The 27348-nt window shown below is 37.7% G+C and overlaps 1 protein-coding gene across 6 annotated transcripts in view; it reads right to left on the bottom strand.

Annotated features, from left to right (window-relative positions):
• SS18 (SS18 subunit of BAF chromatin remodeling complex) overlaps nucleotides 1–26499 on the bottom strand; it is a 74631-nt gene extending 48132 nt beyond the window's left edge. For 3 of the 6 annotated variants that reach the window (XM_061131049.1, XM_061131054.1, XM_061131053.1), the window contains exons 1-3: nucleotides 25787–25945; nucleotides 23013–23089; nucleotides 13863–13947 (exon numbers count right to left, since the gene is read on the bottom strand). In XM_061131049.1, the coding sequence (XP_060987032.1) occupies nucleotides 13863–13947; nucleotides 23013–23089; nucleotides 25787–25855 (231 nt within the window). In that variant the 5' untranslated portion in view covers nucleotides 25856–25945. Of the gene's footprint in view, nucleotides 1–13862; nucleotides 13948–23012; nucleotides 23090–24952; nucleotides 25071–25786; nucleotides 25946–26051; nucleotides 26125–26380 lie in introns of those variants that run through there. The other 3 variants (XM_061131050.1, XM_061131052.1, XM_061131051.1) reach the window with 3 other exon arrangements.
• Nucleotides 26500–27348: the final 849 nt, after the last annotated feature.

Raw genomic sequence — 27348 nt, 5'->3', positions numbered from 1 at the left:
ACAAAGTCCTTACAACCGCCTGCAAGATAGGCTCTGCTCACACACCTTCCTCACCTCATTCTGTTCCAGCCACAACCACCTTCCCGTTGTCCCTTGAACAAGCCAGGCACAGTCTCACCTCCGGAGCTTTCCACTGCTTGTTTCCTCTGCTTAAAACACTTTCTCAGGTCTTAGCTCAGACGTCACCTTCTCAAAGAGGTCTACCCTGACCACTCCATTTCATATCATAAACTCCACCCCAGCTTCCAGTATTTCCAGTATACCTCTTCTTCTCCTATTTGTTTTCCTTTTCCTTAGCTCTTTCCATCTCCTAACAGGCAACATGCTTTAATTATTTATCATGCCTGCCTTACTTGGTACAACATAAAATCCAAAAGAGCAGGAATATTTGTGTTTTGGTAAAGTAATTAACTATCGCCTAACACACAGTAGGCATCTAATACTTAAGGAACAAATGAAGAAACTACCAAATTTAAACAATTTACTATAAAACTAAAAATAATTCTGACTATAAAATATCTTCACTATTTCTTTAGGATATTTTAAAAAACTGAAAAATACAAATTGTAGTTTAATAATCTTTGGCCTGTATAAATATCATTAGTGTAACTGTCACTAAAATAGTTCCCCAAAGGAGGCAATCAAGTGACATACAGAAACAGATTAAAAAGAAACTATTCAAAATAGGCTACATATATTTTACATATACAGATAGATACATATACACATATAAATACTTCCAAAAACTGATAAAGGGATGATCCTTAGACACACACAAGAGTCTTGATGAATCAACCAAGACTGGACCCAAAAGCCCCATCCATATCATTATTTGTCTTACTTCCTGGTCCTAAAACCAGTCTGCCAAAATGAGTTTTACACATATCTGAAATGATTTAGGAAGGTCTCCTCCATTCCTTATTCATGCTATCCAGCAAATGGCTATCATGATTTTTCCTAGGAGTCTGAAAAGACACAACAGGCAACAATGTTGGCAAAATGCTCCCTGTATTAACATAGAGAAATGTGTTCCCATAAATTAATTCTCTATGAAATGCACGGTTACCTCTTTTATGAAACCTTCTCTAATCCTCAATAGAAGAACTAATCACATCTATTATGTTTCAAATGTACTTGAAATATACATACTTCTAAAATAGCATATAATTATACTGCAGAATTACTGTTGTCTTTAATTTCATTTATAGAATGCTCTGGCATATAAACTACAGATACACATTTCAAAAGACCATTTCACCTGCAGTCTTGCTCTGTTTTTAATACCAAAATGTCTTAATTAGACACTTTTTATTTTGCAGCACTTATTAAGGTAGAAGAGAAAGAAGACAGCTGCGGCTGGTGAAAGAAAAGGGAGTAGTCTGAGATGATCACTATGTTTCTCAGTAAAAGAACTCAATGTTTATACTACTCACTTGAGACAGGAAATACGAAAACGCAGGCTGTGCACTCCCCCCCGCCCCCACCTTAACAGCAGGGAACAGAGGAAACTGGAGAGAGATGAGTTTTGCCCACATCATGTGGTGAGGAATATTCAAACTAGGTATGCCAAATGGAAGCTAGATTCACGGTGCACACCTGGGCAAGAAGATACCTATTTGGGAGCCAAGAATATGGAGGAAGTGAAAGTGAAAGTGGCTCAGCCATGTCTGACTCTTTGTGATCCCATGGACTATACAGTCCAAGGAATTCTCCAGGCCAGAATACTGGAGTGGGTAGCCTTTCCCTTCTCCAGGGTATCTTCCCAACCCAGGGATCAAACCCAGGTCTCCCACATTGCAGGCAGATTCTTTACCAGCTGAGTCACAAGGGAAGCTCAAGAATACAGAGGGGGAACCTCAATAATATAAAAAAACAGGCATGTGAGTGAAATCTCCCATGCATGGTAAAAAAATGTTCAAGGATAGATCATCAACATTTGACAGGCAGGTAAAGAGAGGGAGCTGAGCAGCGAGAAAGGTGAACAAAGAAAACCCTCCCTGAAGTTAAAGGACAGCAGCCCCAGCGTCGCCACACTGACCACATGAACACGGCCATGCCCATCAGACGCTGAGAACACCCCGGGGACTCAGAAAAGATGCCGATACTGAAGTACCATAAATCTAAATGAGATGTTAAACACTTTCATTAAAAAAAAAAAAACTGTAATAAAAAATAGGATAGTGTGTACAGCAAGGTTCTACTCGCATAGAAAAGAAGGGGAATGTATGTATTGGCTTTTATTTGCATAAAAGTACATTGGCTTTTATTTGCATAAAACACAGCAAGAAGACAAGCTGGAGATGTGTTTTGTATAGCTGTTGGAAGTCCTTAATGTTCTAACCACATCAAAGTATTATAACCTGTGCTAAAAATTAAGCTAAAATTTATAAATGAAACAGACCTTGCTAATCTTTAAAATATTCCACAGCTCTAACCATGTATTCCTTCACTTCACTTGGACCATACCTGCAAACAGCTAATTTTGTAAACAGCAAATCCTATAATATCAAACTTTAGTCAGTGAAACATCTTAACTAATGAGTGCTCTGCCAGCATGGTCACTGACCTGAAGACAAATGTGTGATCGTTATTACTGACACTTATCTAAGGAAAGGCTAATCGAGGGCCCAATGCTAACTCAGACTATCAAGTGTGGCATCCTCCAAAAACACAATTTAGGAAATAAAAAACAACATATAAAGTGTAAGGCTACTTTCTCTAAGCTGATTTTTAGTAACAATTTAAGACTTATTTTTTTGTACAGAAAATACATTAAACAAAAATTATCTTTAATACCTAAAATTACCTAGTTAAATTAGAGATTCTTTTTAAAACTTAATGCTCATAATGAATTAAGTGAAAAGCCAAGACAAGCAATTCCAATCAACTTTCGGCCTTCTTTTAAAATTAAATGCACACACACTCAAACTCAGTGAATGGCATGAATATCAGTTAAGTCTCCAAAGTCCTTCCCTTATCCTGTATATGTATTAAGTAACATAATCTCACCAATATTCTTTCAAACACTAGCAAATCTGAATTCTCTTTCCATGTGTACGTTCCAATTGCGTACTACCTTCATTGTCATCACCATCAGTATTTCCTGAGTACCTGCTACACACTGGACACCCTGAACGCTTTATTTAGTCCTCCATGTAGTAGAATCATAGAGTAATTATAAATTCTCATAAAGTGGTCACCGTATACATCAAATGAAGGTAGATACTACAGAAAAAGGTATCATATTTTTCCAAAGTTTTACCTATCCTCAAATATCACTGGATATCCCATTCAAAATATATAGCAATATAAAATCCTCAATTTCTAGTTATACAATAGAATCAACTGAAAAGCTTTTAAAATGTGCCACCAAGGTAAAGAAACACTAGACAATAGGATTATCCAAGTTCCTTCCAGCTCTAAAATTTAATTCTGTAGAAATTCCAGACTGTATGTCTTCAAAATGAACTACCACAATAAAAAAGACGATTTCCTCCCCAAGTTTTTCCCAAAGAAAAATTAAATCAATAGATAAAAGCTGTTTAAAATTTAAACTGTTCTCTCATAATTCTTTCCTAAATCAATGGTACCTGAAAGTTAAAGTTGCTCAGTCCTGTCCAGCTCTTTGCGACCCCACGGACTGCAGCCCGCGAGGCTCCTTTGTCCATGGGGTTCTCCAGCAAGAGTACTGGAGTGTGCCGCCACACCCTCCTCTAGGGGACATTCCCAACCCAGGGGTTGAGCCCAGGTCTCCTGCACTGCAGTCAGAGTCTTTACCATCTGAACCACCAGGGAAGCCCGCTGTTGTTTTAGAAAGTAAATACCAACTCTGAAAACCAATATTCCAGTGATGCCTCCAACATCATAAGGCAGACAGGATACATACACATACTAAATGGCATCAGAATAGTGTGCACTTTGAACAATGCCCACTTTGTATAAGTATTTGGCCTCTCTCAATGTCACCTCAGATGTCAGGTACACTGCTTTTAAATAAGCCTGTCCACAGACTACATTCTCTGAGTTCTGATTTGTGATTTGCTTTTTGGTTATGGGCTTAAAATTGAAAAATCAAAATTGTTAAAACATATATAAAATTAAGAATAGTTTCTGTTAGAAACTTATACTGCATTTGAAACAAGAAAAGAATACCCAGGGCCCAGACCAAGAAGTAAAATGCCTAATGGTTAGTACACTGGCTTTGTAAGTCATCTTTCTCCTTTTAGGTCTTTTTCCATTTATTCCTGGTCTTTCAATTCTTGACTTTCATTCAAACAGAAGAAACTTGCTAGATCTGGTCCAGTTTCAGATACATGAAATATTACTATAAACACATAATTCCTCTTTTGGGGGTGATATTAAAGACTGAAAGTTGAGCTTACATATAAGTATGGGCACATTTCCAATTCCCACAACCAGTTAAAAAAAAAAAAAGAAAAACTCCATTCTGGAAAACTTGAGTAAAATCACCCTAAAACATAACAGTCTTTTTTCAGGGCCAAAATTTCTCACACTACAGTTAGTAACTAGTATATTCTATCCCTTTTGGCTGACTGGTGATAGGTATTCTGCTATTTCAGTTTTCCCAAATTCACCCTTCTTCCTATTTCATCTCTAATCCAACTGCTTCCCTTGCAGCTGATTTTTCCCCTCTCTAGCCCCACTTTTCTTTATTGGTCCAACTCTCTGTTGCTCCCCTTACTATGAGGATCAATTTATTTCTAGTTTCTCTAAAACCCTTCCTCCTTGCTAATGTTGCTTTTCAAACAACTTAAAGTTCAAAATACTCATTTTTTAAAATGAAAATTTGGTCACAAACTTCAATTAAAACTTTGACCAGTATTAAGAGGGAAAAATTTTATTTCAAAATACACAAATGGCAATATCTATATTCTTTAGCAAAATATGTAAAATGGTGACTCTGTTAAATGAATCTGAAATAATGGTAGGTCTGTAATGAAATCTGTGTCTTTCCTATGCGATAGTTCTTAACTAGGTGATGGTAAAATAATATTTGCCTTGAATACAAACAATAATAATTTTTACTGTCCTATTTGATCTGTAGGAAAAAATATAAATGCTATTTTTAAAAATTGCAAAAAATTTCAGTAAAGTATATAACTTAGCAACAGGTGAGAATGGAATAGTAAATTCTGAATCAGAAAATTTTGGGGTAGCTTAATGAATTTCTATGGTAAGCTAAATTTTACCACATTGGCTTCTCAATAATTACTACTTTTCTGAGGATGGGCAAGAGAAATGAGCAACTAAATCTCCAGATGCGTGCTATGAACCAACACTGTTGTGTTCTCCATGAAAGCTAGAGAGAATAAGGGACATGTGAGAAATTATAATGTTTAAGACTTTAAGATATTTCCATATCCTATGAAGATTTAATTTCAAATCAAGACAAACTGACAAAATTCAAAATTGCTCAGTATCGTAAGTTAGAGACTCTCCACTGGGTGGGCGGAAGGGATGTGGAAGGGGGAACAGAATCACCTGAGAGCACTGTGCACTGCTCACTCCCCAGCCAACCCCGAGATTCTGGTAACTGTCTGGGGGAGAACGTCCCCTCTCCACACTCAATGCCCTGACTTGAGAATCCTGTAATGCGTTACTGTTTTGACGAGAACATGACCAGAAAAGTGTTATATCTTTCAGGTGTACAAGAACAGGAGGAAAAAAAAAAATCACCATGGTGACAATAAGCGAAATTCTTAGCTTACATCTTAAATCCACAGTATAGCCCCCAAACTATAAGCAGACTCATTCATTTAACACTTTTTCTACAAACTTAACACCTAAGGACAAGAACAATGCTAGACAAAAAAGAAACAAAAGTGACTAAGGCATTCATTTACCTAACACCACAACCGAACAATCAAGTCACTGCAGGCTGTAAAATCTAGATTCAAGCTTTAGAAAAATCCAGCCAACTCCTACCCTGATACACAAACTTAAGAGCAAAGGGGTCAAGTTTTTATTCCCACTCCATCCCAATAGTCACATGACTGACTGATATAACACATGAACTGCTTTCAGTAAGGTGTGGGCTCAAGGGTCATGCCACCACTTACCAAGACACCCGAATCATCCTGAGACTCAGTATCTTCAACCATGAAATGGGACTAGTACTTTAAAGAATTCTGAGGATGAAATACAGTATTCAAAGGACCCAGTACTTAGCAGTCCTTTTCTGCAAGTGTGTTCTCTCTCCAGTGAAACAGGCATATCTGAGAAGCCATAAAAATAATTAATACACTATGGACAGCAAACAGAATTCTATGCCAATACTTAAGGAATCACACAAGGTGACGGCAGAGGAGGTCATTCAAACTCTCCGTGAGGGACAACAAAAAAGCTGGAGAAAATATTTTAAAAATATGTTTCAAGACATAGAAGAGCAGACAAAGCAATTAAAAATGCACAGGCCAAGCTCCAGAAGAAAAAAAATGCAGAGACATGGGCCCAAACCTGGGGCCACATTTGCTGTGGGCACAACAGGCAGTACAGAAAGCTGGTTGAGAATTTCCCAAAACTGATCAAAGCTGATCAAAGATTTCAATCCACAGACTTCAGAAATCTCAACAAAACAAGCAGGATAAATAAAAAGAAAATAGATAAATAAAACACCTAGAGAGAATAGAGTAAAACTGCAAAAAAACTCTAGGCAAAGCAAAACTCTTCAACACAAAGAAAATAGTCAAACTGCCTTCAAAATAATCACGTTTACATCGACACAGGTGTCAATAGTTAAAGGTCAGAAAACAACAGAATTATTAATTTAATGTACTCATATGCCAACCTAAAATCTGTCCCTGGCAAAAGCATCTTATAAGAAGGATAGTAAGGAAAAAAAAAATTTTTTCAGATCACATATACAAAAAAAAGACCTGAAGATATTTGTCACCACCAAACCAGTGCTAAAAGGAAATGTTGAAATATGTTCTTTCAGGAGGAAAAGAAGAAATGACCTGAGAGAAAAGGCTGAAAATGAAGGGAGGAATGAAAAGCATCAAAAATGGCAATAATGATAATTCTAATGAATATTAACTTTAAAAAAATAATTGTGAGTAAACAGTCACAGATTTAAAATGTGTAACAACAGATAAGTCATTGAGAAAATGAATAGAAATACAGTTATCTGAGGGTTCTTGAATTAACTGTACAGTAACCTATATAGTAAAAGAATAGTAAGCATATAATTTCCAAACGAGCATTAAAAAAAAAAAAGGAATGATAAAAAAATTATCCAGACAGAAAGAACAGAAAAAAGAAATATAAACAGATGAGACAAACACAAAGTGTTTGCATGGTAAGTTTATATGATGGTAGGTTTAAACTCAGATATATGAGCAATTATGTTCACTATAAATGGATTTAACGTTTCAAGTAAATAACAAAGACTGTTCAACTGGATTTTTTAAAAGCTTACGTATTATTCATAAAACAGGTATCTCTAGCACAAAGAAATGGTCATTCAAATGGGAGATACAACATGAAAATGCTAAAGAGAGCTGACTGAGCTACACAAAACCCAGACAAGTAGATACTAAGACCAAAAGCATAGTCAGAGACAACCAGGGGTACTTCATAAGGACACATGTTACAAAGAATCAGAAAGTTATAACATTTCTAAACATATAAGCACCCACTGACAGTGCCTCAAAGTGTAATAAAATCTTAAAACTGTACAAGGGAAAACAGTCAATCTATAACTACACTTGGACATTTTAAACATACACCTCTCAGTAGCTGACAGAACAAACACAAAAATGAAACGTCACGAAGTTAAAAAAAATCAGTAAGGCTATCTATGTATTAATAGAAGATTCAAACAAGATTAACACACTTGAAACAGTCAACATATATAGGACTCTGCACTCAGGAGCTAATGAATACATGGAACTTTTGTAAAAACTGACCATATGTTGGACCACAAAACAAATCTCGAAGAATTCCCAAGAACTGAAATCATATAAAGTGTTAACTACCCACAATGCAATGAAGTCGGAAATCATTAAGAAAAAGAAACAATAAAATCTCCCTGCTTGCAAACTAAGAAATATATTTACCAACCCATGTATAAAGAAGAAATAACAATGGAAATTATATATGAATATACTACACAAAAGAACTAATTGGACAGAAATTTACACCCTCAAATGCATAAATGAGTATGGAAGGATTAAAACTGAGGAAGCCAGGATTCATCTTAAAACTCAGAAAAAGAACAGCAAGATACAGTGAAAGAAAATAAAATGAAACAATGAAGTAAGATCAGAAACGAGCCATAAATAAAAACAAACAAAAGAGTAATGTCACAAAGTCTGGTTCTCAAGATTCTTTTAGGAAATCCAAAAGGTCAAAACTATTTCCATAATAGTACTAAGATAATGTTTGCTTTTTAGGCTATGTTGGTATTTATAATATCATGGTGCAACAGCAGAAGTGGACCTAACAGATGCAGCCTTATATCAAGGCATCAAAGTCTACTATAAATCACTGCATTATTGACTATCACAGACTGGCAATAAAAGAAAGTCACTTTCACTTAAGAATGTCCTTGATAAAGCAGTAAAAATTATTCATTTATTAAATTCTCCATGTCAGTTAAATACTCCATGTGATGACAAAGTGAGAAAATAATAAACACATCTGCCACAAATCAAAGTAAAATGAAAACACTTTGTGACTGAGCTGCTTGCTGATTTAGGCACCGTTTTCATGGAATACTGGGGTTCGTGTTTTCTCGGAACACCTGTGGCTCAGATGGTAAAGAATCTGCCTGCAGCACAGGAGAACCAGGTTCAATCTCTGGATCGGGAAGATCCCCTGGAAAAGGGAATGGCACCCCACTCCAGTATTCTTGCCTGGAGAATTCATGGCCAGAGGAGCCCGGCTGGTTACAGTCCAGGGGGTCGCAAAGAGTCAGACACAACTGAGTGACTAACACTTTCACTTCCCTTCATGGAACACCAACTTTACTTCAAAGAACAATTTCTAGACAAATTACCCTTATTCAGGCAGACATTTCCTCAAAACTGAACACAGTGAGCCTGGAAAACAATTGACAGTACTTGTTGCCAAAGACCACACTGCCAATGATCCTTGACTTTTCAAGGAAGAAATGGGAGTTTGGCAAACATATTTTCTATCTTGAGCTTGACAGCATCCCAACATATAAGAGACTTTTCTGATGAGACTGGCAGTAATTTCAACAAATGTGGTTTTTGGTATCACATAATGAAACATATTAGTACTCAAAATATGTGCAGAACTAAGTGAAATTATTTACCAGATGACCAAATCATGATGTTCTGAAATCATGCATGAGTAAAAGATCCATCCAAAAATGCAAGACAGACCAATGAACTTTAAGGTACCGGAGTAAGATAAATGTACTGATAAAATTTCAGATTCCATACTGCAACTAACCTTAAAAAAAAAAAAAACACTTGTTAAGATGTGCTATACTATCAGATTATTCACAACATTCTGAAAAGGTTAAAAATATTCTTCCCTTTACGAACTTCCTATTTGTGTGGAACTGGGTTTTCTTCTACTTCAACCAAAACATATTATGCTAGGTCAAATTCAGAAGTAAATGTGAAAATACAGATGTTTTCTATTAAGCCAGACATTCAAAAGAAATTTGCAAAATTATTAAACAGTATCATTTACCTCACTAAATTAGATCTCAAAGATATAGTTGTTTTTTCTTTAAAGAATCTTATATTAACATGCAATGAGTTTAGTATTGTTCATTTTAAATGAATAGTAGTATAATAAGGAAAATAAAATATCATATATATAACATATGAAACTCCTCAGTGTTCAGTCATGTTTACATATGATGCAGTTCTGAGGACAGAGTTTGAGAAATGATGCAACAGAGAAAGATCAAAGACAAATGCTGATTCTTTAAAAAGATTAAGAGAATAAATACAAAAAATACTTGGCAACTGTGATCAAAAAAGATTTTTTTTTTTTTTTCAAAAAAGATTTTTAACAAGAAGGCACAAATAAACTACAATGAGGATAAAAAAAGAAACTATCACTACAGATCCTATAGACATTAGGAAAATTCTATAAAACCCTAACAGATGTTAGGATTATTCTACAAACTTTATTATCAATAAATTTGAAATTTTAGATAAAATGCTAAAAAGCACAATTTACTAAAATAGGTATCTCATAAAATATAGAAATGCATAAACTGTCCTATAACCATAAAGAAATTGAGCAGGTAAATAAAAGTCTCCTCACAAAGAAAACTCCAGATCCAGATGGCTTTTCTAAATTATACGAATCAGCTAGGAAATAGCAATATTATGCAAATTCTTCCAGATAAGAAAAAGTGGGAAAATTCTGCAGCTCATTTTATAAAGCCAGCATAACCTCAAAACAAAAAAGAGACAAAGGTATTATAAGAAAGGAAAGATTAAAAAAAAAAAAAAAGAAAGAAAGGAAAGATAAAAGGCAATTACACTCATGAACACACATAAAAATCTTGATCAAAAATTCAACAAACTGAATACAGCAATTTTTTTAAAAAGATCATGACCAAGTGGGTCATGAAAAAGTAGGTTAATTACTAAAAAAATTCAAGACTGAACATTAAGAAGTAAATCAATGTAATTCACCACAATAACAGATTAAAGAGAAAACTATGATCATCTCATTAGATGCAATAAAAGTATTTAATAAAACTTAACATCCATTCAATATATAAACTCTTGGCACAAAAGAAACAGAAGGGAACTTCCTTAATCTGATTAAAGGTATCTACCAAAAAACTAGACGGAATATCATAGGGAATGGTTAAACAGTGAAAGCTTTCCCTCTGTGACCAGGAACAAGACTAAGATGTCCTCTGTCACCACTTCTACTCAGGAATGTACTGGAGGCCCTAGCCAGAGAAGGCAAAAGAAATAAATAAAAGGTGTAAGGACTGGCAAGAAAAGAACAAAACTCATTCACAAATGATACATTGGTGAATAGAGAAAACGAAAGTATCCACAGAAAAATTTTTAGAGATAAAAACTGAACAAGACTATAGGATTCAAAACCAATTGTGTTTCTATGTAAACAGCAATCACGGTTACAAAATAAAGCTTAGAAAAAACAAAGATTCCATTTAAAAACTGCCTTAAAAAGACAATGTACTTAGCAATAGATCCAAAGAGAGGTGTGCAAATCCCCTCCAGGAAAATCAAAAAACTTCACTGACAGGGAGGAAAGGACTAAATAAATCAAAATATATGGAATGATCATGATTTGAAAGACTCAGTATTGCAGAGACATCAATTGTCCCCAAACTGACTGACAGTCAAAGTCATCTCAGTGAAAATCACAACGGGATTATAGTGAACACGCTGATAAGTTTAAGTGTATAAGGAAATGCAAAGGACCAGTACCCAAGATAGTCTTGAAAAAAAAAAAAAAAGGAACATAAGGAAGAAGTAAAGAACTTCTCTAATATACATCAAGACTTATTACAAGTCTTGACTCTGACAAGTGTTGACAGGACAGAGGAAATCATCAAAACCAGCCAATGGAACAGAAGAGGTAAGACACAGACCCCCAGGTTTATGGGCACTTGATGTATGATATAGGTGTCATGACAGAAGTAGAGAAAAGATATTTTGCTTTGTTTTCCCAATAGATAATGCTGAGAGAGAATTATCTACCTGGAAACAAATGAAATCAAACCTATTTCTCATACTAGCTGGTAATCAAGATTATGGTTAAAAAAAAAAAAAAAAAAAAGATCATGGTAAAAAAATCACATTATTTCAGATTCAAAACAAAATTTATTCATTATATATCTTTAGTGAGATTTACCTTAAGGACAAGCCTATTATTGTTAGTGGCAATGTTGCTGTACTGAAATTATGTTACATATATAGCAGTACAAAGTAAACAAGACGATAAAGTTGTTAAGATGTCAAGCTTTTTAGAAAAGAAGAGACACTAATATACAAAATTAAAGCTCAGTTAAAAAAAAATCTTTCCTGAGGTGAAAAATACCACCAATATTTTCTTTTAAAAAAAAATGTTTACTACCTCTGTCCACTGAAAATGCTCCAAACATTCATTGGAAAGACTGATGCTGAAGCTCCAATACTTTGGCCACCTGATGTGAAGAGACAACTCATTGGAAAAGACCCTGATGCTGGGAAAGACTGAGGCAGGAGGAGAAGGGGGCGAGAGAGGATGAGATGGTTGGATGGCATCACCGATTCAATGGACATGGGGTTGAGCAAACTCCGAGATAGTGAAGGACAAGGAAGCCTGGTGGGCTGCAATCCATGGGTCACAAAGAGACAGGCACAACTTAGCGACTGAACAACAACCAAACGCAGTAATAACAAATGCCCCAAACACCCAAATTGTGGTCTCTAAATATCAACTCCCATAGAAAAAAAGGCTAGCTGAAAAAACAGCTGGGGCAGAATAGTTCTGGGGCAGAAGTATAGTCAGTCTGATCTCTCTCATAAATTCTAAAGTAAAGAAGCTCCACAAGAATACTGGGATCATGTCAGCAGGGCACAGAAGCCAAAGAAAGGGCTGACCAAAGGTGAGAAAACTTGAGCATCACAGCGTCTCAATGGATTTAAACACATTGAAAATATAGAAATGTGTAAGTTCAGATAATAATAAAAACAAAGACAAAATCCTTGGTCATCCTTTGCAAGTTGCCACAGACCAACTTGTTATTCTGAAAATTGATAAAACTGATTAAAAAATTGATAAAGAATAAAATCAAGATTTTATCATGACTTTCCTATAGGAACTCTCTATTTTAAGATAACCAAATATTTGCTGAAATTCTCCTTTTTAAAAGAAGTAAAATGAGGAATTGTAAAATGAAAAATTTATCATCCTTAGATCTTAAGAAACAACGGACCCAACCAACAAGCACCAATGACTGATAAACCCATTAACTGAAAGGTAGATGAAGAACTTTATAATGGACTGATGAAACTGGTATCAATTGTAAGCACTGATCAACATTAACATCACTAAAAATTGGACAACAAAATATGTTCCTCGTAACAAAAAACAATAGGCTACACTCACATGGCGCAGTCAATGAAATATTCAACATAAAACTAATTACGGTCGAGCCTCTCCATCTATAAATTACCAGTTTAGAGGAAATAGAAATGAGATGGAGGAACATGTTTAAGGATCATGAGGCTACAAACAGCCAAATCCAGAATGTGAGAAATTCTACAAAATAAGTGACCCTCTTTCTTCAGTAAGTAAATAGAGAATGAAAAAAACTGATACAGGTTAAAAAAGACCTAAGACACAGATCAGCCAAAGCAGACAGTGGGCCTTGCTTGGATTCTGTGGCAAACAATCGGCAAAACATTCTAATTTTTTTTAGATAACTGGGGAAAACTGAAAACATCCTGATTATTATAAGACATTAAGAGATTCTGGCTATTTTGTTATGTGGGATATCAGTCCTTATCTGCTAGAGATGCATATTAAATTACATACATGATGGATAGGGATCTGCTTTAAAATATTACAGATTTGTTCCTAAACAATTTGTGTGATTACACATCAAAATAAATGAATAAATAGGTAGGTGGATGGGTGAATGAATAGATGGATGGATGTTAACTTCCTTGGGCAGTGAATCAATTCTAACTGAATTACTTCAAATTAAATATGAAGGTAAAATAATAAAGCTAATAGATCATGTAAACAAATATCTTCATGTTCTCAGAGGAGGGCAGGATTTCCTAAACAAATCTCAGAATCAATCAACAAAAATGGGTCCTTCTGTACAGAACTCTATAAAAATTATCTACACTTCCCACTACTTTAAAGGTACTTACTGCTGGTAAGAGAGACTGCATGTTCTGATTAGAATCTGCTATTGTAGCAAGGTAGACCAAGTTGGTATGCAACATCTGTTGATACCTATTAAAACAAAACAAATGTCAATATTAAAAAAGTCATTTTCTTCCTATCTGCTTACACACAAACAGCATTCTATTTCTCAAGATTTTAGTAAGAGATTTCTGTTGCATGAACACCAGCAGTACTTCAATTTTTTCCTAGTTCTTCTGCAAAGTAACTGCAAATAAGTACATTCAAAGACAAAAATAAACACAAGGCTCTCGCCATGTGCTAGATATTCCTAGAGAATACATAAACATGCTTTATATACTTAACCGTCAAACCAACACTATGAGGTAAAGGTTCTTCTTTTCTCCATTTTACAGATGAAGAAACTGACGTTTAGAAAGGTTAATACCTTGTACAAGATTGTACAGCATAGAAAATGGAATACTAACACAGGTAAGGGCTCCACACAAACTACTGGGTTGGCCAAAAAGTTCGTTCAAGTTTTTCGTATTATATATAACACCTTATGGGAAAATCCAAACAAACTTTTCAACTAACCCAATACACTTACAAAGAGATCTAGGATGAAGGAGTCAACGAAACTGATATGTTTATTCCCTTCCCTCTGCCATTTTCGTGTTACCAAAAACCTCAAAGTCAAGTACAGTCAACACGCTCTATTAAAATGTCAGAAAGGAGGTGGAAACCACACTTTTTTATCCTCATTCCCGCACCAGTGACCAATAATTTATGCAGTTGTGCTGCCCAGCTATCAGGGCCTAGCATACAGAGGACAATAAATAGGTGTCTCCAATTAAAAAGCAGAGACATCACTTTGCTAACAAAGGTCCGTCTAGTCAAAGCTATGGTTTTTCCAGTAGTAGAGACTTGGACTATAAAGAAAGCTGAGCGCCGAAGAATTGATGCTTTTGAAGAAGACTCCTTTGGAGAAGACTCTTGAGAGTCCCTTGAACTGCAAGGAGATCCAATCAGTTCATCTTAAAGGAGATCAGTCCTGAATATTCATTTGGAAAGAGTGATGTTGAAGCTGAAACTCCAATACTTTGGCCACCTGATGCAAAGAACTGACTCATGTGAAAAGACCCTGATGCTGGAAAAGATTTAAGGCAGGAGGAGAAGGGGACGACAGAAGATGAGATGGTTGGATGGCATCACCAACTCAACGGACATGAGTTTGGGTAAACTCTGGGAGTTGGTGATGGACAGGGAGGCCTGGCGTGCTACAGTCCATGGGTTCGCTAAGAGTTGGACACAAATGAGCGCCTGAACTGAATTACAAAAAAAAAGTTACAAGCTAAAGCACTGAGATGGAGTAAAGAACAGAACACCAACACCATTACGAATTAACTTTAAAAAATAAAGCAAATTCTCATTATTGGCATGAAGTGGTTTTAAACATGTTTATTGCTATTTTATTTACTTATGAATAATTTTTGCTAAGCCTCTCTTCATAATCTTAAAAATTAATTCCAATGAAACCAGAGTGAAATTAGCAGTGATTCCATTACTAGTGTTGGTAAATACACAAAATACAAACTTAAAATCTGCATCAGATCATTATTCTTTTAGAATTTCATTTACTAATGAATAGTATATAAATTAAAATTATGAAGTAAGTAAAAAAACCTTTATTCTGCTAAATAAAGCCTTCTAATGCAGATCCCAAATGCAGTAATTTTCTAAAACAGACACCATAAAAGGAATCCTAGCAAATTCTTTGCTGTTAGAAAAACTAGTAAACTCTTTTTCCTGTTAGAAAAACTGGTTTCATTACTTTTTTCTTATTTAGTGGGGAATTTCTCACTGAACTTTAAGTTTCTTAACTAACAAGATTATGCTTTCATAGTTTGCTTTTTTTAGATTTATTGAGGTATAACTGATATTTATAAAGAACTTCACATATTCAATATGTACAATTTGATGTTTGGACATACATGAACACCTGTGAAAATATCACCACCGTGGAGGTAAGACATACCTAACACTTCCCAAGTCTTCCTTGTTTCCCTTTGTTATCATTTTTTTGTTGTTTAAAAACAAGTCTACAGGTTCTTTACGTTCCTCCTCACATATATTATACACTACGCTGCTCAATCACACGTGACATATTGTTACAATGATCCTTATACAAACAAGGACCAAGAAATAATATTTTGCAGTTATTCACAATTATGCCACTGAAGTTCAAACAGCACTGACAGGCACGACCAGCTGGAACTACTTCATTATTCCACAGGGATCTTAAATGGAATTTAAGGTGCAGGGCTCCACAATCTTGCCATTTTTAAAAAACCAACCAGCCATTTTTAATTAGAACATACAATGCATTTCAAAGGCTACTCCTTCAAGTTTTCCTCTTTTTCTGAGTACCAGTAAGGCTCTAATACACGTATTCAGATATGAGATTTGCTGACTGCCCTATCAAATATAAAAATGCCAACGTTACTAAGAACTATGGCTTACTTATGACCCTTTAAGAAAAACTGTAATCATGGTTACTGGTACTCAGTAAATCAGTATTAAAATATTTAATCTGCCACACTCTTGAGGCCCCATTTATAAAATACTGGCAATGAGAGTGGATCTATAAAGTGCTTGTAGTTCTAAATATCTTCAAATACAGCACCTTTTATCAAATATGTTAAAACATTTCCCTAACTTTCAAATCTTAATTTTTAATCTTGAAATAACCTCAAACTCAATTTCAAGAATAGTATGAAGAACTCCCAACTATCTTTCTCCCACACTCCCCAACTTTCATCATTTTACATTTGTCTCACACTATCTCTAAACACACAAATCAACATACACGTGCATGCAACTACACACTTTTTTCCCAAAGCCATTTGAGAGTCAGTTACTGACATAATACTCATCACTCCTAATACTACATTGTCAGTTTCCCAAAAACAAGGACATTCCCTTACATAACTACAGTACAACCATCCGAAGGAGGAAATGAATGCTGATACAATGTTAATCAAATACAAAGAACACAGTCAAATTGCTACAACTGTCCCAACAGCCAAATCTTTTTATCTAATGTAACGGGATAGGTAAAAACGAAAAATTTTAATGGGTCTTTTATAAGTAACTTCGTTAGGTTTTCTTTCTGGCAAAACCTAGAAAATTTTTCTTTTGGTTTATTTCTGGTTTCTTTCTTTCTGGTAAAACCTAGAAAAATTTTAACGGGTCTTTTGTAAGCAACTTCATTAGGTTTTCTTTCTGGTAAAAGAAAGAAATTCTTTTTTCTTCTTATTTTCTTCTTCATTCTTCTTACAACACTCACCAAATAAGCTTATTTTCAATTCTTCTACAAATACTCTTCTAAGAAACTTTTTTTATTCTATAAATACTACTAATTTATCACTGAAGCAGTTTTTAATGTATATGCTTGTAATTTCTAAAGCAGTATATTTTATATGAGAAAACAGTACATAAACAAAGGGCAGATATAAAACAAAATCAACATCTTATATTTGATGATGGTAACTGCCTAATAAATAACGGGCAGGTATTTCCAAATACCCTCAATTATTAACCTATTAAAAGTGAGGCAGTTCACTTCCCAAAGATTCCACTAAGAGCCACTACATCAATTACCTCGAATAAAGTTAAATAACCACTACTGAATGTACTGATATAATTATAAAGTGAATCAAAAAACATGAGATTTCATTTTGAAAAAAAAATCTTTATCTAGAAGCTATGAAGAGTATATTTATAGGTTAATAGGAATACAATGTACAGAATAAAAGTTATCTTCATAACTAGAGATTTTAACCAAAATTCATTTATATTATGAACACAAATTTTTCATTTGAGAATTGTTTATAACACATTCTGAAATAGATGCAATCACCCTGGAAAAAAAAAAATAAGGGCTGATTTAAGTAAATACATGGAATGATTTAAAAAATGCTCAAACCAAACACCACGAGAGAGCAATAATATATGCTTACATACACGTTGTCAGAATTTAAAGCGAAGAGGAGCTCGGTGTAGAAGCTCAACAGTGACTCACTGCCTTATATGTGTGTGTGTGAATGTATGAGTGTGGGTAAGGAACGAGTAACATACACAAACAGAGCTTCCCAGGTGGCCCTAGTGGTAAAGGATCCTCTTGCCAAAGAGGAGACACAATAGATGCAGGTTTGATCCCTGGATCGGGAGGATCCCCTGAAGTAGGAAATGGCAACTCACTCCAGTATTTCAGCCTGGAAAATTCCATGGGCAGAAGAGCCTAGCGGGCTATCATCCATGAAGTTGATGTAATCAGCAAAAAATCTTTGGGTGATGAGAATATGGTGTTCATCCTCTAAATTTTATATATCCGTGTTTCCTAATTTTCTACAATGTATATACTGTGTTCATAAAAATAAAGTTATTTTTTATCTTAAAAAACTCTGCTTGAGGCAGTTATCACATCTTAAGGAACTGTTTAATTAAAATTGAACAGTCAATTCCCAAATGGTTGTCATTGACATTTCTCTTTATTTTCCTTTCGCTTCTCCTCCTGTGAGAAACAAGAACATTTATTAACATTGAAAGGAGAGATTTTTTTTCTCTTCACTCCCAAACCAATTCTGACAACTTTAGAAACAAAGAGTACCTGGAAAACTCTAAGAATGAAATTAGATACAAGAGAAAGGGCAGAATTTAAGATTCTGTCTAAATCAATTTAGGCCCCATTTATACCAGATACATCTATGTGAGCAAATGAGGTCTATGCCAATAGGCAGAGAAAGAGGAAAATGATCACATACACGAAAATGCTGAGAATATAAAGAATAAGACAGGATGAACTTGTGCCAACTAGCTGGAAAAGAGGGTTCTAGATCTGAATATGTCTTATCCCCGTCATTCACTGCCAAGGCCTGTAGGAAACTGAACCAACCCTACGCCCTCGGCTCTGCCTGGCATTCTGAAAAGTCACAGGCGTGGTGATCACTTTGTAACGTACGGAAGGGTCAAATCACTACGCTCTGCACCAGGAACTAACATAGTGTTACAGGTCAGTTATGCTTCAAAACAAACTCACAGAAAAAGAGATTAGATTTGTGGTTACCAGGGGCCTGGGGGAGGGTGCGGAATGTGGACCGGGCAGAGGTGCTGGATGTAGTAAAAGAAGGCAGTAAAAAGAAAAAAGCCACAAGTGAAAATTATTCTTCTCACCAGTGCCTCACAATCATTACTATTCCACAGCTGACTTGAGGTAGGGATCTCCTAACAACTGATGATCAGTCACAGTTAAGCTAAGGAAGTAGCTCCGCTGGTAATTTTCTTAGAAGAATGTTTCACATATAAACAGACAAGATTCATCAAAGAAAATACACATAAAAGAAATGGCAGTGGTCACATAAAATGCAAAATACACAAGTGATTAGAAAATAGGATAGCCTAGCATTCAGATCTTAATTTCCGAATATAATTTTCCAAAAAAAGAACGAGGACCTGGAGAAATGGATGATTCCAGACTGGGGCAGAAAAAAATACAAGATAAGCCTGGAACATGTTGTCAGGCAAGAAAATTCTGTAAATGCTCAAAAAATAATAAGAGATGTATCAAGAAGCCAGCTTGAAGGGCTGCCAGTGGCCAGCATTTGGACAATTTGAAAAAGAAAATATATAGACTAACAAATTATAATCCAGAGAATACAATAAAAATCAATAACTCCATTCAGATATAAATCAATGAATGAATAAATGGGAGCAGGGCTTCGGAAATTTCTTCCTTACAGTAGGATTCCAAACAAGAAGGAAAGGTAGATTCTGTCACCTTTTGGCAACCAATACAGTAGTAACTGTTTGAGTTAAGAACCACTGTTGTTACTGGCATTTAGCACTATGTCTACTGCTGTTTAGTCACTAAGTTGTGTTCAACTCAATCCCATGGACTGAGGAGCTGGCAGGGATTTCCCAGACAAGAATACTGGAGTGGGTTGCCATTTCCTTCTCCAGGAGATCTTCCCAACCCAGCGATTGAACCCGCATCTCCTGCACTGGCAGATGGGTTCTTTACCAGAGTTACCAGGGAAGCCCCAAGAATCACTGGTGGATGTTACAATGAACATGTAGAGATAGGCTAAGAAACAGTGTTACATGTGTCTCAAGGTATCTCCCCAAAACATAGGTAGGAATCATAAAGGAAAAAATAGTAACTTTATAGTAAAAATCTTGGCAGACATGACAGCACCTTAACATAGTGGCCAAAGTTATCATGAATACTGGGACAAATCACGGTCACACAGCTACCGCGGATGCACTGCGAAGACAACAAATGTATGTAAACACGGATCTCATCAAGGAGCAACAGCAGTCAAACTCCACAATTAGGGACATCCCACACAACCGGCCTGTACTCTTCAACAATGTAAACATCATGAAAGAGAACAGATAAATCAAAGGACAGGTCCAAATCAAAGTATTCTGAGACCAAACTAAACATATCATCTGATCCTGCACCAGACTGTGGACGTGAGCAAATACACTAACATGAAAACTAGTAAAATTCCTAAAAAGTTTGAAACTAGACAATGGTATTAAATCTTAATTTGAACAACTAGACTCTTAAGTTGTGCCTGTTTTCATGAAATATGTCTGAAATACACACAGATATTATAAAGGTGAGAGAGAATCATGCCTGCAACTTTTTCTCAAATGTTTCAGAAAAACAATGTGGGGAAGAAATGAATGACATAACAAGGAGACTAATATGTTAACATTTGAGGAATTTCAGGGAAGGATATACAGGAATTTCTTTTACTATCTTTGAAATGTTTTTTGTAAGAGTGAAATTATTTTAAAATAAAAAGTTTTAGGAAAAGATACCACTCTTCACCAAACTATGTAAAAAAAATTTTTAAGATGGCCACTATCCACTGCTGGCCGACACGGTTGAAAACTAGGTCTCTGAAACCTAGTTGGAGGAAGGCAAACCAATACAATACAATCGAGTAATTTGGAGATTCAGCACAGTTTTTGACCCAGCCATTCCTTTTATAAAACTCTAACCTACTAAAAACAAAATGTCTAAATGTGTTTATATAAATATGAGCACATATTTGTAAATGCACAGAAAAATGTTTGGAAAGACAGAACTAAACCACTATAAGTAGTTACCTCTATGGAGAAAAGAGATAAGAGTGAGAAATAAGAAGTGTATGCCTATGGCCGATTCATACTGATGTATGGCAAAAAACATCACAATACTGTAAAATAATTACCTTCCAATTAAAAAAATATAATTTTTTACAAAGTTTCATCTCTACAAACTTTTATGCTTTATGATTTTAATTCAAAAATAATTTTAAGCACAGGGGAAAAAGTCATGGAGAAGTCATGAAGGAGGACTCAAAATTAGGAAAAGGGTTAATCAGATAATAGCCAAGAGACCAGCACAGCATGAAAGCCATGCAGAGCCAGGGTTGCTGAAAAACATCTTCCTGAGAGCAGACCAGTGAGATCTCCAGGAAATAGATGAATACCAAAACAACGGTGGGAGAAAAGTACTTGGAACTGAGTTGTCCAATACGGTAGCCACTAGACACACTGAACTTGAGGCTAGTACAAAATGATGTTAGTAGAATCAGATGCACAGTGGGTTTCAAAGAGTTGGTATGAAACAAAAGAACATAAATTAACTGATTAGTATTTTTATACTGGTTATATATTGAAGTGATATTTTAGAAACAATGAGTTAAGGAAGGTATTATTAAAATTAATTTCACCTGTTTCTTTCTACTTGTATAACGTAGATGGCTGATGGTAAAGAATCCGCCTGCAATGCAAGAGACCCAGGTTAATCCCTGGGTCAGGAAGATCCCCTGGAGAAGGGAATAGCTATCTACCCGTATTTTTGCCTGGAGAATCCCTTGGACAGAGGAGCCTGTGGGGTACATTCCATGGGGTCGCAAAGAGTCAGACACGACTGAGTGACTAACACACACACACAAAAGCAAATGTAGAATGACTTATGTGGCTTGCAATATATTTCTGCTGACAGTGCTGTTATAAGGATTTTTGATAAAATATTCAATTTGTTCCACTCTATCAAATCCTACTAGATATAGGGTACTGTTCACTTCGAAACATCATTACTTTAAAATAAGAAGTTCAGTTCTTACAAGTGATAATCAATTCTCTGTTTATTAGATATAAACTTTACATTCTCAACCACATACAGTTGACCTTTGCACAAAAGGGATGAAGACACGGAGCCACCTGCAGTTGAAAATCCAAGTATAACCCTACAGTTAGCCCTCAGTATTTCATGGTTTCGCATCCATGTATTCAATCAACTGCAGATCATATAGCACTGCAGTACATCTACACTGAAAAAAAATCCATGTAAGTGCACTTGTGTAGTTTAAACCTATGCTATGCAAGAGTCAACAGAATATGCATGTAACTATGAATGTGAAGATCTAACTGTTCCAAAAATCAGACTAAAGAAATTTGAAGTCATTTATAACACAGGATAAGAAGTGTAAGGAAAAAACTGATATATCCTCCCACCCAAGTAACAAATTTTTCTTTTACAAAAATCAAGTCACACAAAAAATTGCACACGAATGTGCACAGCATCACTCATCATAGTCAAGAACAGGAAACAATCCAAATGTTCATCACTGATAGATAAATAAAATGTGGTACAGATATGGAAGATTATTTAGCAATAAAAAGGAAGGAAATATTGATACAAGCTTCAACATGGATGAATCCTGAAAACACGATGCTAAAAGAAAGCAGTCAAAAAAGATCACGTACTGAGTGAATTCATTTGTATGAAGTGTCCACAGTAAGCAAATCTACACAGACAGAAAGCAAATTAGTGGTTATCAGCGGGTGTGGGATTAGGAGGTGAGAATGGGGAGTGACTGCTAATGATAGGGTTTCTTTCTGGATTGTTGAAAATGTTCTAAAATTGATCAAAGTGATAGTAATACAACTCTATGAATATACTAAAAACCACTGAATTGTACATTTTAAAACAGGTAAGTTATATGGTATGTGAATTATATCTCAATAAAGCTATTCTTAAAAAGAAAGAAAAGTAAAAAACTAACCAACACAGAAAAAGAAATACCAAAAAACAACTTTCATATCAATCTTACTGAGAACACTCTGAGGTCTTTCCTTTATTCTGATAATCCATTATACACTGAATTAGATGGTTATTTTCATCCAGCATCTGAAATAAAAGTAAAAAAAGTATATTGTAAATCTCATGCATCAAGTAAAATAAAAAATTCAGATTTTTAGAAAAGTTTATCTATTCAGGAACTGAATCCACAGGTCTTTTTTATACCTACAATATAGCCCTGCACAAAAGATCTTATTTTATATCTTTGGGATGTTATGTTTAATCAACAATTTTTTTTTTTTTTTTTTCAACCACTGCCACCCAGCTTGTGGGATCTTAGTTCCCAATCAGGGATTGGACCTGTGCCCCCTGCAGTGGAAGCTAATCTGTCCTAATCCAGAATGAAGTAAACTGATGAAAACTTCAGTACAGGAGGCTTAAGGAGATAGCTGGCTAGTTTCCAAGTTTTATGTTGTTGTTCAGTCACTAAGTCATGTCTGACTCTTTGAGACCCCATGGACTGCAGCACACCAAGCTTCCCTGTCCTTCACCCTCTCCCAGAGCTTGCTCAAACTTTGCCCATTGAGTCCATGATATTATCCAACCATCTCTTCCTCTGTCACCTCGTTCTCCTGCTGCCCTCAATCTTTCCCAGCATCAGGGTCTTTTCCAAGTTTTATGCAGCATGGTTTTGTGACTTTCCAAATATGAAATCATTAATTCCAGTAATTTCTAGGTAAGTATTGTAATATTAACCACAGATCCTATGAGCCAACCTTATAATTGTCCCAAAAGTTTAAAAACAAGCATATATTTATCATACTATGAAAACAATTCAAAGCAAAATTGGCTTTAAGGATTAAATAATTTCATCTAAGCAGAGTGGTACTGAGAAAAAAGCACCGATGTAGCAATTAAAAAGCCAGTTTTACTGTCAGTTTTGCTATCCTGAGCAAACCACTCAAGATGTCAGAGGCTCAGATTTATCAAGGGACAGGAGTAGATGTTCCTCCTCAAACTGTCCCCACCCTTCCAGGATTTCAGGAAAGCTTTAAGTTTAATACCATAACCACTCTTTCTCACTAATTTAGTTAATGTAATTCTTTTAATTAAACACGAAGATCCATTTAAAAGTGTGACTTCTTTTCTGCATATGAATCAGTCTTTACTAGGTGGAAAAAAAAATATTAATATGCCCTTCAAAAAAAAACAAATGCAGTTTTCTTCTTATATCTACTCATCAGATGCCAAAAAATTTGTCTTTAGAATGTGTTTTAATACAATGTCCAACCTAACGATTTCACAACCTATCTTGTCAGTAGATTCCACGGCTTAACAATCTTCACCATTAGAACGTCTGGGTTTGTCTCGTATCTAACGTCATTCCCTCACACTATACAATCAGGCACTTAATGTGGATCCTTTTTCTCTCCTGAGCTGAGGATGAACACTTTAACTGATCAGCATCTCTTGAGTTAGTCACCCACAATAAATTATCTTAAGATGTAGGTAGGAACTCTTTATAAGAAATACAAACTCAGAACTTTTCTACAGTCCAAAAAGTGAAGCCTTCCAGAAACACGTTTTGTGTACGCGTACTCGGAGGTGTTTGCCAGGCCGCAGACTTCGCCCAGCAAGCTATACAAAAAGTACTGCATTTTCAGGCAATGCCAAGCCTGTCTCTTCATAAATAAAAGCAACAGTTGGGCAAATGTCAAACGCCACACTGTAAAGAGCCTGAGAGTCAACAGAAGCCTATTAACATAAACTACTAGGCATATGATGGTGTCTTGAGTGGTTTTAAAAGTTGACTTTTTTCCATTTTCATCTTTGTTCCGGTGCATAAAACAAAACAGAACTATGTAGGGTAAATTGCAAAATTTAGCAAGTAACTTTTCAAACTCTGGTTCACTAAAATTCAGAATGCTGCCGTGCTCAAAGACAACAAGGGGCAGAAAACAATAAAGAAACCTTTGTGTTCCCAACTGGCAAGTAACCGCGGCCACAGCGCAGCTCCCCGCGTGTGTATCACGTCTTCTGAAACTGATCACGAGGCTTATACTGTCTCCACCACTCGACCCTAAGCTCCCTGAAGGCAGACAGGGACCATGCTCACCACCGCAGCCTCGGCGCCTACACTTGGCGCTGCAGCTGTAAATGGGTCGGGGGTGGATCCGGAGGGAAGAAGGGGCTCCGAGAGAACCCTGAAGTCTAGAGGGTGCTCCCTCGTCCGCCTCGGAGCCTCGGCCGAGGTACCCCGTAGCATCCCCCAAGTTCTGCTGAGAGCTCCCCAACTCGGCCGGAGTTTGCAGCCGAGCGCCGAGAGCGAGCAGCGCTCCTACTTCTCCTAGGCCCACCCCCGGGCCCCGAGATGGGGTCGACCCGGAGCGGCCGCCGCACCGCGCGGGGCGGGGCGACGCCAAAGTAACTCCGGAGCTACGCGCGGGCCACGGGGGGCGCGGGCCTCGGAAAACAGCCCTGCCTCGCGCGGCCGCCGCCGGGCGCAAGCGCCCCGTCGCGCGAACGCCGCCCCATCCCCAGAGAAATCGGGCGGCGGTTACTCGGGCTTTTGTGCCCGTAGGAAGGAGCCCGAGGGGGCGCGCAGGACTCCGCGAGGGGAGCAAGTCGCCCCCTTCCGCCACCCACTAGGGCGCAGCCCCGCGGCTTGGGTTCCCACAGCCGTCCGCCCGCCCAGCAGGCCCGCCTCCGCCCCCGGCGCGGCCGAGAAGCCCGGCCCGAGCCCGACCCCCGGGTTCCTCCTCAAGGCGGGCCAGGCCTGGCATCCCCGACGCCGCGCGGCTTCACCTTTTGAATCGCGGCGGGAGTAATCTCCCCCTTGCCGCGCTGCCTCGGGGCCGCGAACGCCACAGACATGTTGCCGCCGTCACCACTACGGGCAAGTCCCGAGCGCTCCGGGTGAACGGCAAACTGGGGGAGAGACGCCGGCCTCTCGGGCCGAACCACGTCGGGCTCGCGGGGAGGGGGGATGCTCCGGCGCCAGACGGGCAGCCGGCCGGCCCCGCCTGCGGGAGGAGCTCTGGCCCGAACTAGTCCGGTTTCTGCGCGGTACCTGGGAGCCGCGGCCCCGGCAGAACGTCCCTGTTCCCGGCCTCCCTCCGGTTCCTCCGCCTGTCCTTCCGCGCCACCCCCGGCCCTCTGCGCTCGTGGTAGGGCCGCGCCCCAGCCCTCCCTCCGCTTCAGCGATTCAGGAAATGGTCCCGCCGCCCGCGGGAGAGGGAGCGGTAGGGCAGCCCCTGTCACAGGAAATGCGAGCGCCCGAGCCGGCCCGCCCCCTTCGCGCGGGGCCGCCTGCCTCCCTGTCCGCGCGCCCGGGTGTCCCTCGCGGCGTTTCTGCGCTCCGCTCTAGAGCTCCAGCAGTTTGGCCAACTTCCTCCTCACCCCATCCTGGGTGGAAGTGGCCGCCCCGAGCTCTGCGGGTACCCGGCCAGCGGAGGAGGAAGGTCAGGATCTGGGAGTTCCGTGCGCACCCGTGGAGCATCTGCCGAGACGGGGCAGGGGTGGCCGGACGAGGGGAGCGCCGATTCGCTGGTTTGAATCGCTCGGCTACGCCCCCGAAGTGCGCACCTCCGAGCCCACGGTCTCGTGCTCATACACAGCACTGCCGAACAATTAGAAAGGAAAGCGCGACCCAAAATCGGGAAACGAAGGCTATGTCGTGTACTTCAGGGGCAGTCGGCCAACTTGGCTGGAGCGGCCAGAGTTCGTCTCTTAGGAAAAACCCTTGGCGGAAATGTGGGTCGGTTTCATCTGACGCGCATCTTTGGAATTAGGTTTTGAAATAGGGCACCCTCGCGCTTTTCTTTTGCGATTATGTATTTAGTGGCTTGTACATTAGGCCCAAGCTAATCAGTGTGAGGGAAAAAGCCAAAAGTTTTCAAATTGTGGAAGGGACATGGGCAAAAGTCCGTAATATGGTGAAGGCTTTGTTAATACACAGTAAAATTAGACTTTCATGTAACACGAAGGAAAAGTTTATATAAAAATGTCACCCAACATTAATGAGGTTCAAAAATCAATCCCTCGGTTTATATATAAAGTAAGCCGGGGGGGAAAAAAGGGAAAATTTCCTTATTTTAAAATATATGTTTCAAATAAATGCTCTTCACAAAAAAAGCCATGAGTTTCACTCATTCAGCAAATTTGGGTCCTTTTTATGTGCTAGGCTTTATGCTAGGCACCTGGGATACAGCTGTGAACAAGATGGACGAGTACCTGTTCTCAAGGAACTTAAACTCTGACAGGGCTCAGAGACCAGAGACAAACAAATATGTACATATGTAAAGTATTTAGGAAGACAAGCAAACTGGGGACTGAGACTGGGAGAGACTAGTTGTGATGCGAAGTCC

Source organism: Dama dama, chromosome 27 (assembly GCF_033118175.1).
Source record: "Dama dama isolate Ldn47 chromosome 27, ASM3311817v1, whole genome shotgun sequence".
NCBI lineage: Eukaryota > Metazoa > Chordata > Mammalia > Artiodactyla > Cervidae > Dama > Dama dama.
The sequence above is the reverse complement of the archived record's forward strand: the minus strand, read 5'-3'. Positions and strand labels throughout refer to the sequence as shown.